Source organism: Physeter macrocephalus, chromosome 14 (genome assembly GCF_002837175.3).
Source record: "Physeter macrocephalus isolate SW-GA chromosome 14, ASM283717v5, whole genome shotgun sequence".
Lineage (NCBI taxonomy): Eukaryota > Metazoa > Chordata > Mammalia > Artiodactyla > Physeteridae > Physeter > Physeter macrocephalus.
Genome location: NC_041227.1, coordinates 120,010,929 through 120,023,684, shown reverse-complemented (window position 1 = coordinate 120,023,684; position 12,756 = coordinate 120,010,929). Strand labels below are relative to the sequence as shown.

Genomic DNA, 12,756 nt, shown 5'->3' with positions numbered 1-12,756 from the left:
GCATATATGTGAAACCTAGAAAAATGGTACAGATGAACCGGTTTGCAGGGCAGAAATAGAGACATAGATGTAGAGAACAAACGTATGGACAGCAAGGGGGGAAAGCAGCGGGGGGTGGGGGTGGGGGTGTGATGAATTGGGAGATTGGGATTGACATGTATACATTGATGTGTATAAAATGGATGACTAATAAGAACCTGCTGTATAAAAAAATAAATAAAATAAAATTTTAAAAAACAAAACAAAAAGTAATTAACCAAAGCCTACACTTTCAAATCCTCCATATCATTTTTTTCTTAAAAAAAAAATATATGTATATATATATACATAGAGAGAGAGAGAGAGAGAGAGAGAGAGAGAGGGAGAATTCAGATTGTCACATAGAAGCACTTGTTCCTTAAAATGCCATCAGTCCAGCCTGGGTGGGCACACAGCTCCAATCCTTTACATCCACAGCCAGATGCCCAGAGCATCCTAGAATCACTGCTAGGTCTCTTACTGGGGTTTATAAAAATTTGGGAGGGGCCTGATAAGAAAGCTTAACTGATTTCTAGAAGAGCCGATGAGTAAAGCTTCTCACTGCGTCCCTGACTTGTCCCATGCAGTTAACAATAAAAGGAGGCTTATGGAGTATCAGGATGTTGGAGACGCCGACTGCTGCTCCCCTGAGAGGCGCCTCCACTAAAGCAAGTCTGTATTGACTTGGTCTTCGGCTAGGCCAGACGCTTGGAGGATTTGCCTTCCACCTGCCTGAGCTGTTACCACACAGGCCTTGCCGAAGCTGTGGAGTCCTGTCCACTCTACAGGGTGAACCGCTTTGGGAACCGAACGATAAGGATGGCAGCGCCTCACCACATCCTACAGGATAGCAGAGGGGGGAGCAGAGGGGGGTGGCCAATGGCAGGAGGGAACACAGGAGAGTGGAATCAGAGAAGTAGGTCCAGTGTCCTATCCACGTTGAGAGGGTAAAAACCCTCAACAGTGCACACACTGTGAATGAAGTGGATTCTTGTTTTTACAAGGGAATTGTTAGTCCAGCCAGTGTCTTCAGGAGTAATGCAGGGTAGTGGTTACAAACCGTAGCATCAGGCAGATCTGAGTTCAAATGTTCACTCCATCACTTACTGGAAATAGGATCTTGGGCAACTTATGCGACTTCCTAAGCCTTGGTGCTCTCACTTATGATGTGGTGTGATTGTGGCACCTGTTCCACAGGGCTGTGAGCCTGTGTGCATGTAACACAATCAGCATGGTGCCCTCAATAGTGCTTATGCATTATTTTTATAAGGCAAGTTTTGACCAAACCATTTCACCAATAGACATTCCTACCCCTTTGGGCACTTGACCTCTCTCCTCTTTCTACATCTCCTCATACTTTAGATTCGGGGGCAACGGAGAGGAATTCTATCACAGTCAGAGCTTACAATCTGACTAGTGACAAAGAGGAGATCATGATTTCATCAGAGGGTTATGATTTTTATTTGCACTGAGTAGTAAATGTAACCATGATCATAATTTAACTGGGCAGCAGCTTCTAGAGCCTTCCTCCCAATCTGCCAGAGTAGACTGTACATTTCTTAATGTTTTGTAAAGCGGTATGTGAAGCAGGAGTGTCCTGAATGTATGTTGAACAAATTGGGATGAGAAAGCATTGGTGGGTTTTGGAGTAGTCATTCCTGGAGTGTTGGTTTTCCTTCTCAGTAAATACTGGTATGAAAACCATCATTTGAGAGATGTTACCCGTCATCAGCCCTGACTGACGTGGGGCTGGACAGTCTTCCCAGAGCTTCTGCAGACAGGATCTGTATCCTCAGGGCCACTGTGCTGCCCCAGGACCAACCTGAGCTCCACAAGTGTACAAAAGAGAGTTCATAGGGACTTCCCTGGCGGTCCAGCGGTTAAGACTCGGTGCTTCCATTGCAAAGGGCAAGGGTTCGATCCCTGGTCAGGGAACCAAGATCCCGCATGCCACACTGCACAGCCAAAAAAAAAAAAAAAAAAAGAAACAAAAGAGAGTTCATACGCGGTAAACTGAAACTAACTCTCCTGTACTCCTTCAGTACCTCCAGTCATTTTAACCATGCCCGTTTTCCTCTCCAGGGCTTGTTGGTTGCCTTATGGGACCCTCAGCCTTGGTGTTAGAGGTCTCTCATCTGTGAGCACCTACAGTAAAATGATAAGCTTATCTTTTCTCAATACAGATCCAATCGTTCAACAAGAAGGTCCAATGTGGGCAGGTGGCACCAAGCTGAAGAGGCCAACTCGAGAGAGAAGAAACTTGGTCCCATCCTCACAGCTAATAACGGTGATGGAGAATACTCCCGAGAGAGCCAGAAAAAGAGACCTGAGTGCTCTCTCCCAGAAGGAACCACACCCAGCCCTATCCCAGGCCTTCCAAGGGACAAACAGTCCTCAAGAGTTGACCAAGTCCTTGGGGCCACCACTCCTAACTACCACCTTGGGAGGGCCAAGAAGAATGATGTTTCGGTTCAGAGATGAAGATTTTTATTCCGTTTTATCCTCAAACTCCGGAGGAGAAAATGATGACACTGAAGAGGAAACCCATGTAGAGGAAGAACTTTTGTTGGCTGGGATGCACCCGCCCCGTTCTCCTTCCAATCATAAGAGAAGTAGATTTCTTGGGACATTGGCCACTTGGGCCAAAAATAAAAGTTTTGAAGAAAATCCTGCAAATTGCAGAGCGAATTCTGTAAGAAGAAGTGAGTCCAGTCCTGGCTCATTACAACTTAGCAGTGCAATGCAGCTAGTGACAGGGCAGCCTTCCATCTGGCAAGGGATATTCCAAGACCCTGGGCGGCCTGACGGGAGGTCTGCTAAAGAGAAAGACAGCAGTGACAGTGAAAATGAGAAGACCTTTCATTCATGGGACACCAAATCCGAGAGCAGTCTGGAGGATGACCTTAATGCTGAAAATGTATTTCGTGATGTTTCTTCTACGGAAGACAGGCCTGGAACCCATGATTATGAAAGAGATTGGCAAGCCCATTTAGGTGATTCTAATAATCCTCTTGGCCGTTTTCTTGCTGGTAGACCAACAGCTCCAAGATCATCAATGAATTCATCCTATAACGCTCCAGGATCATTCACGCCTTCTGCTCTGAGAGACGATACTCCAATAGACCGGTCCACATCGTCTACCTTGGCTCCCAGTTCAGACTCGGCGGGAAGCTCCAGGTTTAATGTTCGTCAACCACTGTCCCCCATTAGAGATAGGAATCTATTTGCCAGTGCTGAAAACCACAGTTATTTTCCTGTAAGCAGTGTGCATGAATTTGAGGTCCGGGGAGCAGAAGATATTACTTCAACAAGCCAGTCTCAGGAGGCTCCATTACATACAGAAGATCTCGCACTAAATCCTCAAAGCAGCTTGTCCTTGGTGGAGTCTTCCAGCTCCTCTCGATCAGGAACGAATTTACAGGGCCATTTGCATGTGCCCAGGTCCCTGCAAGAAAATATACCTCTTACTCTCTTTGCAGTGTCTGAGTTCCCAAATCAAAATGAGAGTGGGAGCAGAATGGAGGTCCCTGGCGTCACCGACGAAAAGGAAGCCACTAAAACAAAGGCAGACCCTGAGAAACTCAAGAAATTACAAGAAAGGTGAGGAGTTTTCATAATTATATGAATATACATATATATTTCTACATTCTATTTCTCTAATACCAAAATAAGCAGTGCTTTCCTTAAAGGGTCATGGGGATTCTAAGTCAAAGGAGGCCCTTCCTTGACACTTTTTTTTTTTTTTTTTTTTTTTTTTTGCGGTACGCGGGCTTCTCACTGTTGTGGACTCTCCTGTTGCGGAGCGCAAGCTCTGGACGCGCAGGCCCAGCGGCCGTGGCTCACGGGCCCAGACGCTCCGCGGCACGTGGGATCTTCCCGGACCGGGGCACGAACCCGTGTCCCCTGCATCGGCAGGCGGACTCTCAACCACTGCGCCACCAGGGAAGCCCACCTTGACATTTTAATGATTTCTTCTTTCAAGAAAATTGTCGAGTTTGTTGCTTTTAAAATATATGTCTCTATAAAGAAACGTTCGGTGTTCCAGCCCAACTTCTTCAGTATTCCCAAAGTGTTTTTTTCCTTGAATACCATAACTTTAAGAAAGGCAAGCAACTATACTCCAATAAAAAATAAATAAAATTTTTAAAAACAAAGAAAATAAAAGGCAAGTTTGCCAAATATAAGGGTTTGGGGGTTTGCTTTTTTGTTTTTGGCCGCACCTTGCAGCTTACGGTTTCTTAGTTCCCCCGATCGAGCCTGTGCCCCCTGCAGTGGAAGCATGGAGTCTTAACCACTGAACCGCCAGGGAAGTCCCAAGGGTTTCTGACTTCTGCATAGGGCTTCTCTTTCCCCCTAGCAATTAGGAACCAAGATTTTTTTATGAAATGGTTGTTGTCTCCCCAGAGAAGGAGCCATTCAGCACTTGGAAGCTCACCAGCTCGCCCCCATGAGCTCTGCGCATATCCAACCAACAGTTCTAGAATTTGAACCTTCCAAACTAAAAGGCCGGTCTCAAACAGTTGCCATAGCTACCTCAGTTCTCTGAAGGGCCACGCTGGGGTGACCACTGCTTCCATTTTATGTGCTGCTTCTCATACACAAGAAAGAGAAATAAGATCTTTTTTGAATTACTCTTTTCTTTGATCTCTCCTTTCTTGTGAGATGATTTTGGGATAGTTCACAACTATGAAATGCAATACTTTTTAAAGCTGTCGTTAAACACCATGTCAGGATTTGACCATTTAATTTATGACAGGTGTTACCATGCCCTGATATTGGCTTACTGATCTGGAAAGTGATTCTCTGAATGCGAGCCCTCTTTTTTGTGTTAGTATGGCTCATTGGGTCATTAATTATCCCATTGATAGTCATCTGTAAGTGGGAAAATTCCATGGCAATGAATTTGAATGCAAAAAGGAGGAAAAGATACGACTTAGAATGCTCACACACTCCTGTCTATCATCCGACTGCAGGAATGAAGTAATTTCCTTGTTAGCAGCACTTTTTTGCTTTTCCATATCAAACAAACTACCAAAAGACGGACCCAGGGTTAAGGGCCAAAAGGTCTCAGCACCCATCCATCCTCACCTACCCAAAAATACTCTTCAAACCCACTTGGCAGGGGTCTGGACCTCCACCATCCCAAAGCAATGCCCTTGGGCTAAAAATGACTTCTTTTAAAAATGCACCCACTTCTAGGTGTAGTAATGCATTAAACAGCTACTATTTGTGTACTTTGTTTATCAGACACTCTCTTTTTTCTGTATACAATAAACCTTATGCTTTTCTTATTATTTCAAAATTATTCATTTTAGGAAATATTAAAAATAGAAACTTAAAAGAAAAATCACCAATAACCCTATAATCCAGAGAAAAGCACTGTGAAAAACTCTTTCCAGTCTTTCATCTTTGCATATAAATGCAATTTTTAGTAAACATTGGTTCATATTTTATAATATGCCTTATTTTAAGGTTTCAAGCCCATTTCTCAATGCCACTTACACTCTTTAAAATGTTCGCTTGATTAGTTAGCTTGAGACCTACGAATAAGCATATAACATATGCACACTCTAGAGAATTAGAAGCAGAACAAAACCCGGGCATTCCTGTGCCCACCTTCCAGCGAACAGAACATCACTGGAGCTTGGGAGCCCCTCACTCACCCTATCTCCTCATCTCCCTCCTTCATCTCCTCCCTCCCAACGCCCTAAACCCTCTGGAAATCATTCTTGCATTGCAATTATCATTCCTTTGCTTTTTAGTTTCTTGTTGTTGGAAGTTTTTTTGCTTTATGGCTTCACCATATGAGCATATGTATTCCTAAACAACGCATTGTATATATTTTTGAATTCTGCAGAAATGTTACTATTATTTTTGAACTCCCTAGAAATGGAATATCTGTTCTTCCGTGACTTGCCTTTTCCCCTCACATCGTTAGCCAAGATGCATCCTGGTTGATATTTTGGGGCTTTAATGCATTTGCTTTCACCACTACAGACAATTTCGCCATTCTCCTGTCGATGGACATTTGGGTCCTTTACTGTTTTCTGTACACAATGCTGCATGAACATGCTGGTAAACGTCTCCTGGTGCACATGGGAAGAGTTCTCTGGGATATTTATGCAGGAGTGGACTTGCTGGACTGGAGGGCAGCACAGCTTCCACCATACAAGTAATGCCAATGTATTGTCTCAACAGTGATGTATACTGTTGTCCATCCTTGTCAGCACTTGTATTGATTGGCTTTACAAATTGTCACCAGTCGCACGGGAGTAAAATGATACCGTGGCTTTAATTTACATTTTCATGACTGTTAATAAGGTTAGGTGTTCTGTTGGCTCTTTTTAAATTTTTTTTGGCCACGTTGTGTGGCATGCGGGATCTTAGTTCCCTGATCAGGGATCGAACCTGTGTCCCCTGCATTGGGAGCAGGGAGTCTTAACCACTGGACCACAAGGGAAATCGCTGTTGGCTCTTTTAAATGTTAAACGACCATTTCTATTTCTTCTTCTATAAAATGCTTACCTATGTCTTCTGCCCATTTTTCTTTTAGAATATTTTTATTTTAAAAATCCTTTATATAGTCTGGCTATTAATCTGATTCTTTGACAGTTATGTGTTGGAAATCTCTTTTCTCAATTTGTAGTTTGTCTCTCCTCTTTCTTGATGGTTTGTTTTTGGTTTTTTTTGCGGTACGCGGCCCTCTCACTGTTGTGGCCTCTCCCGTTGCAGAGCACAGGCTCCGGACGCGGAGGCTCAGCAGCCATGGCTCACGGGCCCAGCCGCTCCGCGGCATGTGGGATCTTCCCAGACCGGGGCACGAACCCGTGTCCCCTGCATCGGCAGGCGGACTCTCAACCACTGCGCCACCAGGGAAGCCCTTTCTTGATGTTTTTTAATGAAAATAAATTCTTAATTTTAATGTAGCCAACTGTATTCATCTTCTTTACAGATTGTGATTTGTACCTTGTTGTCTTGATTAAGAAATCCTTTGCTAACCTGGGGTCATTATGACATTCTTCCTATTTTCTTCCAAAATCTCTAGTTTTCCTGTGCACGCTTAGGACTTCATGTGAAATGAATTTTGGACTTAAGTGTGATGTTTAATATGTGGTGTGAGGTATGCACTGTGAATACCAATCTGTCCCAGGATCTTTCCCCTGCAGAGCCACATCTGTCATATAACGTAACTATAAATATATAAGTCTGTCTCAGGGCTCTCTGTTCTGTCTGTTCTGTTTTTTTTTTGTTTGTTTTTTCCCTAAGGCACACCATCTCAATGACTGAAGCTTTATAAGTTTATAAGTGCAAAAGCCTCCCTCCCCACTTTGTTTCTTAAGAGTCCTTGACTATATACATTTAAAAATCAGCTTTTGGGGATGTTCATTGGAATTGCATTGAATCTATAGATTATTTGGGGGAGAACTGACATCTTGGAGACATTGAGTCTTTCTTTGGTAAACATGGCATATCTCTTCTTTTGTTTGTGCCCACCATGAGACAGTATAATTGTTCCTTTTCACTGAACTTCCCTTTCTTGGGGAGAAAACTCTTTTAAGACACTGAGCATATACTCCTATATCCAGAGTAATGTCCATTTCTTCCTCTCCTTTGATTTTAGTCTCTAGCCAGTTTTGCTTTCCTTGACCAGAGAGTCCATAGGCCCATGAGGATTCTAAAGAACAAAAAATTAGCCTTAGAGTCCTCAAAAGCCTCCCTACAGAAACATCAACCAGCTACTCTTGACTCACCATTTATGAGACACAAATATGTTTGCTTACATTTTCATTAATTCCATCTTCATCACATTCCAGCAGTTCATATTCTGGAACGTTGGCATAACTTATTGGCAAGGGTTGAGTTACTGGTGAGTTCACGTCCAAGTTCACTGGTTCATCACTCCTCCCAACCAACATCTACCGAGTGGTCTCCACATGCCAATACTTTACCAGACTCCACATGCACTTTATTGTCTGCACAACAGGTTCACCCTCATCACCCCCTCCAGGCTGCCCCATGACCTTATAAGCGGGTAGCAGTAGTCGGATTATCATGGCTTTACACATGAGGAAACCGAGACCTGGGAAGTTCAAGCACCTTGTCCAAAGTCTTCAAACTCACAAGTTTCAGAAGCAAACCTCAAAGCCAGGCCCTGGCGGGTGCGGGGAAAAGAGCTCCTAGCCTCCGGCTCAGCTTCCCTCTGGAGCTCTTTCCCAGCCTTTGGATGTGTGCTAGGAGCGCTGGTTAGCTCACACGCATCAATAACTGCAAAGGAGCCTGACTTAAGAATCGCGAACCTAGGGACCTCCCTGATGGTCCAGTGGTTTAGACTCCGCGCTTCCACTACAGCGGGGGCCGGCTTCGATCCCTGGTGAGGGAATTAAGATCCCACATGCTGTGGGGTGTGGCCTAAAAATAAAAGGAAATTAAAAAAAATTAAAAATACCTCTAACCACCTGCCTGCTGCAGCCTAAAAAGAAAAGAAAAGAAAAAGAATCCCTGACCCTGTTATCGGTAACCGTCATACCGGGAAGAATCTTCAGCAGGGTCAGAGCTCCGGAGCAGTGGGTTAGCCCCCAGGGAGGCATGGGGGCGGGGCGGGGGGGGGTGATGGCTCCCTTTTCCTCCCCGCCCCACCCTATGACGCTCTGGGAACTGGAATTTGCGGAAGCTGCAAACGTGTAGACTCCTGGTGACGAGGGCTTGTTTTCCACTTAGTCTCCTGGAGGAGGACTCCGAGGAGGAGGGGGACTTGTGTCGCATCTGTCAGATAACCGGGGGTTCCCCCGCCAATCCCCTCGTGGAGCCGTGCGGCTGCGTGGGAAGCCTGCAGTTTGTCCATCCGGAGTGCCTGAAACGATGGCTGAAAGTGAAAATAACATCAGGTAGGTGGGAAAGGCGGAACGACACACACGTGCCGCGTACTTAACACGAGGCGCCGCCCTGTGGGACTCGCAGCCTTGACAACAGCTCACGGCAGCAGGCGCTCGGGAGGGCGGGGCTCTTGCTCACAGCCCCCGAAGGACAGGAGCAGGACTAATGAGTTTTGTTTTGTTGTTTTGTTTTGTTTTGTTTTCAAGGCTCAGGGAAGAATCCTGGAACGTGCTGTGCTCTGCTCGAGGCCTGAGCAGAGATGCTAAGATTGCCTCCGAGGAGGAGGGAAACTAGAATTGGGTCTATGGCTGGGTCTCAGCAAGCACACAGCCGGCCACGGCAGCTGGTAGACAGACCAGTTACGCTTCCTTTTACCTGGGGGGAGGGGGTGGGGTAGCACCTAGAAGCTGAGCCCAGCTGCCCTTCTGCAGCAAGGAAAAGAGCACTGATCTAATTTTTCTACCGCCATATTAGATAAAGAGATTCCCGTTGTGCTCATTTTGTCAGCTCTGTCTTTAACAGATCTTGTAACTGGGTGTGAAACCCCGTTCTCAACTCCCGAGGGATGTTATAACCTAAATATAGCCATGTCAGTCGGTCGGCTATAGTTTTCTTGGCAGAGAACAGGAGGTTTCTTCAAAACATTTAGGAACAAGAGCAACTGGAATAACAACAACAACAAAAAATAGGACGCCAATGCAAAGAACACTTCGCTTCAAAAAGACCTAAGGCTTTTAGACTCCCCTCTCTGAAAACTTTTTACCCCAGAGCCAGATGCTGTTTCTGTCCTCCTCCATGTTCTCCTCCTTGGTTATCATTGAGCCAGACAGCCCAGGAGACCTAGAACTTGACCCTGTCCCCGTGGTGTGTCACCACGCCCCCTCACCAAGCACAGCACACCATTTAATCAGGCAATGAAAACGCAGGATGATCCGGTTAACTGTCTCCTCCCCGAGGCCCTTTCTCCACGTCTGCAGGAGAAATGTAGGAGTGACCACTGCCCGACTTACTTACATGCATCGCCACACAGTGAGCAGGGTACCCAGCCCTTCAGAGAGCGAAGAACAAGTGGATCTCAGCCACTAATGACTATGCCGTGCAGTGCTTTATCTTACGAGAAATTTGGGCTAATTAAACATCTAGCACAGAAAAAATTACTCATGAGATGTGTGATGAAAGTACTGCTAAATGCTTGTAAATGCTAATGCTGGTCAGGATTAGATTGGAGGACACATGGGACCTTCCGTAGCCTTAAGTACTATAGAATGATGCTTTAAAAAAAAAAAAAAATCAAGTCAACAAAATGCAGATAAGGGATCACTGTTCATCCTTGTCTTTTGAAATTCTCTATTATTTACTACTTCTTTGTATCCCCAGTGGGGAAAAATAGAACTGGGGTATAAAACTGCACAAACCCTATCTTTACCAAATAAATTCAAGTAACTGACTAGTCCTCTGTTTTCTTTTTTTCTTTTTTTTTGGCCGCACCTCTTGGCTTGTGGACTCTTAGTTCCCAACCAGGGATCGAACCCGGGGCCCCCTGCAGTGGAAGTGCAGAGTCCTAACCACTGGGCCGCCAAAGAATTCCCAGTCCTCTGTTTTCTAATGTATAAAATAAACACTAGTACATCATTAGCCAAAATGCAGCACCTACACCAGGGGGAACGGGCATATGGCAACACGCTTGCTTAGACATAACAGCCAGAGATCTGCATCTTCCACTTTTGCATTGGGGAATAGGATAAGTGGAGGAAAAAGTGCTGATCTAGAATTCACGTTAAAAAAAAAAACCCAACAAACCAGCGACAAAGGAAGCCTTCTCCTGTTTCTTTTCTCAAATGAGGCTGAACTCAGGCTCAAGCGTTGGCCCCAGATACTGCCATACCAGTGCCCACACATGGCCCCGGGGTCCCTCACTCTTCTCAGGCGGCAAGTCACCTGGGCAGGAGTAAAGACTGGTTTTTAAGCCACAGATCGAGGATAGCTTCTGCCACCAGTTTGGTCCTTACTAATTTATTTGCTTGGACGAGTGTTAGATCTGCCAGGAAAAACAACATTAACATAGACCCAATATTCACTCTTCTGGCAAACACTTGTGTTACCGACTCTCAGCCTCCATGTAGTAATTCTAATTTTAGGAACCAATATGTTTAAATTTAAACAGAAAGCAAGACCTGTTATTTAAAACAGGTGAAATTCCTCGGAACTTCACTCACAGGAAGCTTGCATAATAATGAAACTGATGACAAAGGAAATTTTTTGGATCTCAGGTTCAAGGTCATTTTCTACCTTGAACCTGAAGAAAAGAAAACTGACTGACTTTGAAAAAGAAGGCCACTGAAACTCAGAATTCCTAACACACACACAAATTCGCTCGCAAAATGTCAACACCAAAAGGGTTACGTGTAACAAAATCCTTTAATTTAAGGAGCAGATCTTGGCACCGTGAAGACCTGTGAGATGTGTAAACAAAGCCTGCTGGTCGACCTGGATGATTTTAATGTGACCGAGTTCTACCAGAAGCACCAGCAGTCCCGGGTAAGAGCTGCTCACACCCGCTCTGGGTCCATAGGCTAGAGTCGGGTAGAGGCACAGGGCAGGAAGAAACTCTTTCCCTGATACAAGGAACGTAGAAGCCCTGTGCAGGGGGTGAGTCTGGGAGTCGCCTAATTTAGCTCGCTTCTCTGAGAAGGTCTGTTACTAAATTGGACCACTGGAGGGTTGGAAGACTTGGTTGCCCTGGGCTGAGGTCCCACTGCTGTCAGGGACAAAGTAGGAAGCTACAGTACCTGACTGGACACACAGAAATAGGAACAGTCTGGCAAGCTTCATGCCCAAATTTGCTGAAATAATTTAATAACAAGAGAAAAAAATTAGGGTCTTGGAGGAAATAGTCTCCAATTTATATATCAAGTAACTCTGGGGTAACAAGGAACTGCTTTGCTTAAGGTTTAAAAACATGTAGTAAGCACCTACTGTGTGCTTTTTTTTTTTTTTTTTGGCTGTGCTGCTCGGCTTGTGAGATCTTAGTTCCCCAACCAGGGACTGAACTCGGGTCCTTAGCAGTGAAAGCACCGAGTCCTCACCAGTGGACCACCAGGGAATTCCCCTACTGGTTAAAAAGGTGCTTTTTGACACCTCGTGAATTAATTCTCCTGGGGCATTTGGATTGAAGTTCTAATACTGTGAAAGAGTTAACCTTAGGTGGGAAGGTGATTTATGACCAGAATAATAGTTTACTGCCCAATTCTCAGGCAAACAATCTTCTATTTAGAACTGTACTGCCCAATATAGAAGCCACAAGCCACAGGTAGCTCACAAACAAGTGGTTACTTCCAGTTGAGATGTGCTGTGTTATACACCAAATTTCAAAGCCTCAGTATAAAAAAAAAAAAGAGAGTAAAATATCACATAAATAATTTTATATTAATTATGTGTTGAAATGATAACATTTAAAATATATTGGGTTAAATAAAATATATTATTGAAATTAATTTCACCAGTTTCTTTTTACTACTTTAATGTGGCTCCTAGAAATTTTCAGGTTACAGATATGGCTTGCGCTCGTGGCTCATATTGTTTTTCTACTGGGTGGTGCTGATCTGGAAGATGCCTTGCACATAAGCAGTCAATAGATATTTATCAAATGAAAAGAGCCCATCATTACCATTAAAATTCAAGACTGACCTCCCTCATCACACAATTGGGAAAAACATGATTAATAATCACGACTGTAAAACACATAATTTAAAAACTATAAGATCGGGGCTTCCCTGGTGGCGCAGTGGTTGAGCGTCCGCCTGCCGATGCAGGGGACATGGGTTCGTGCCCCAGTCCGGGAAGATCCCACATGCAGCGGAGCGG

At 44.6% G+C, this 12,756-nt stretch overlaps 1 protein-coding gene across 1 annotated transcript in view; it reads left to right on the top strand.

Annotated features, from left to right (window-relative positions):
* Nucleotides 1-12,756, top strand: part of MARCHF10 (membrane associated ring-CH-type finger 10) — a 93,037-nt gene that overhangs the window by 62,360 nt on the left and 17,921 nt on the right. The window contains exons 5-7 of the mRNA XM_024130194.2: nt 2,202-3,618; nt 8,737-8,903; nt 11,321-11,430. Of these exons, the coding sequence (XP_023985962.1) occupies nt 2,202-3,618; nt 8,737-8,903; nt 11,321-11,430 (1,694 nt within the window). The remainder of the gene's footprint in view (nt 1-2,201; nt 3,619-8,736; nt 8,904-11,320; nt 11,431-12,756) is intronic.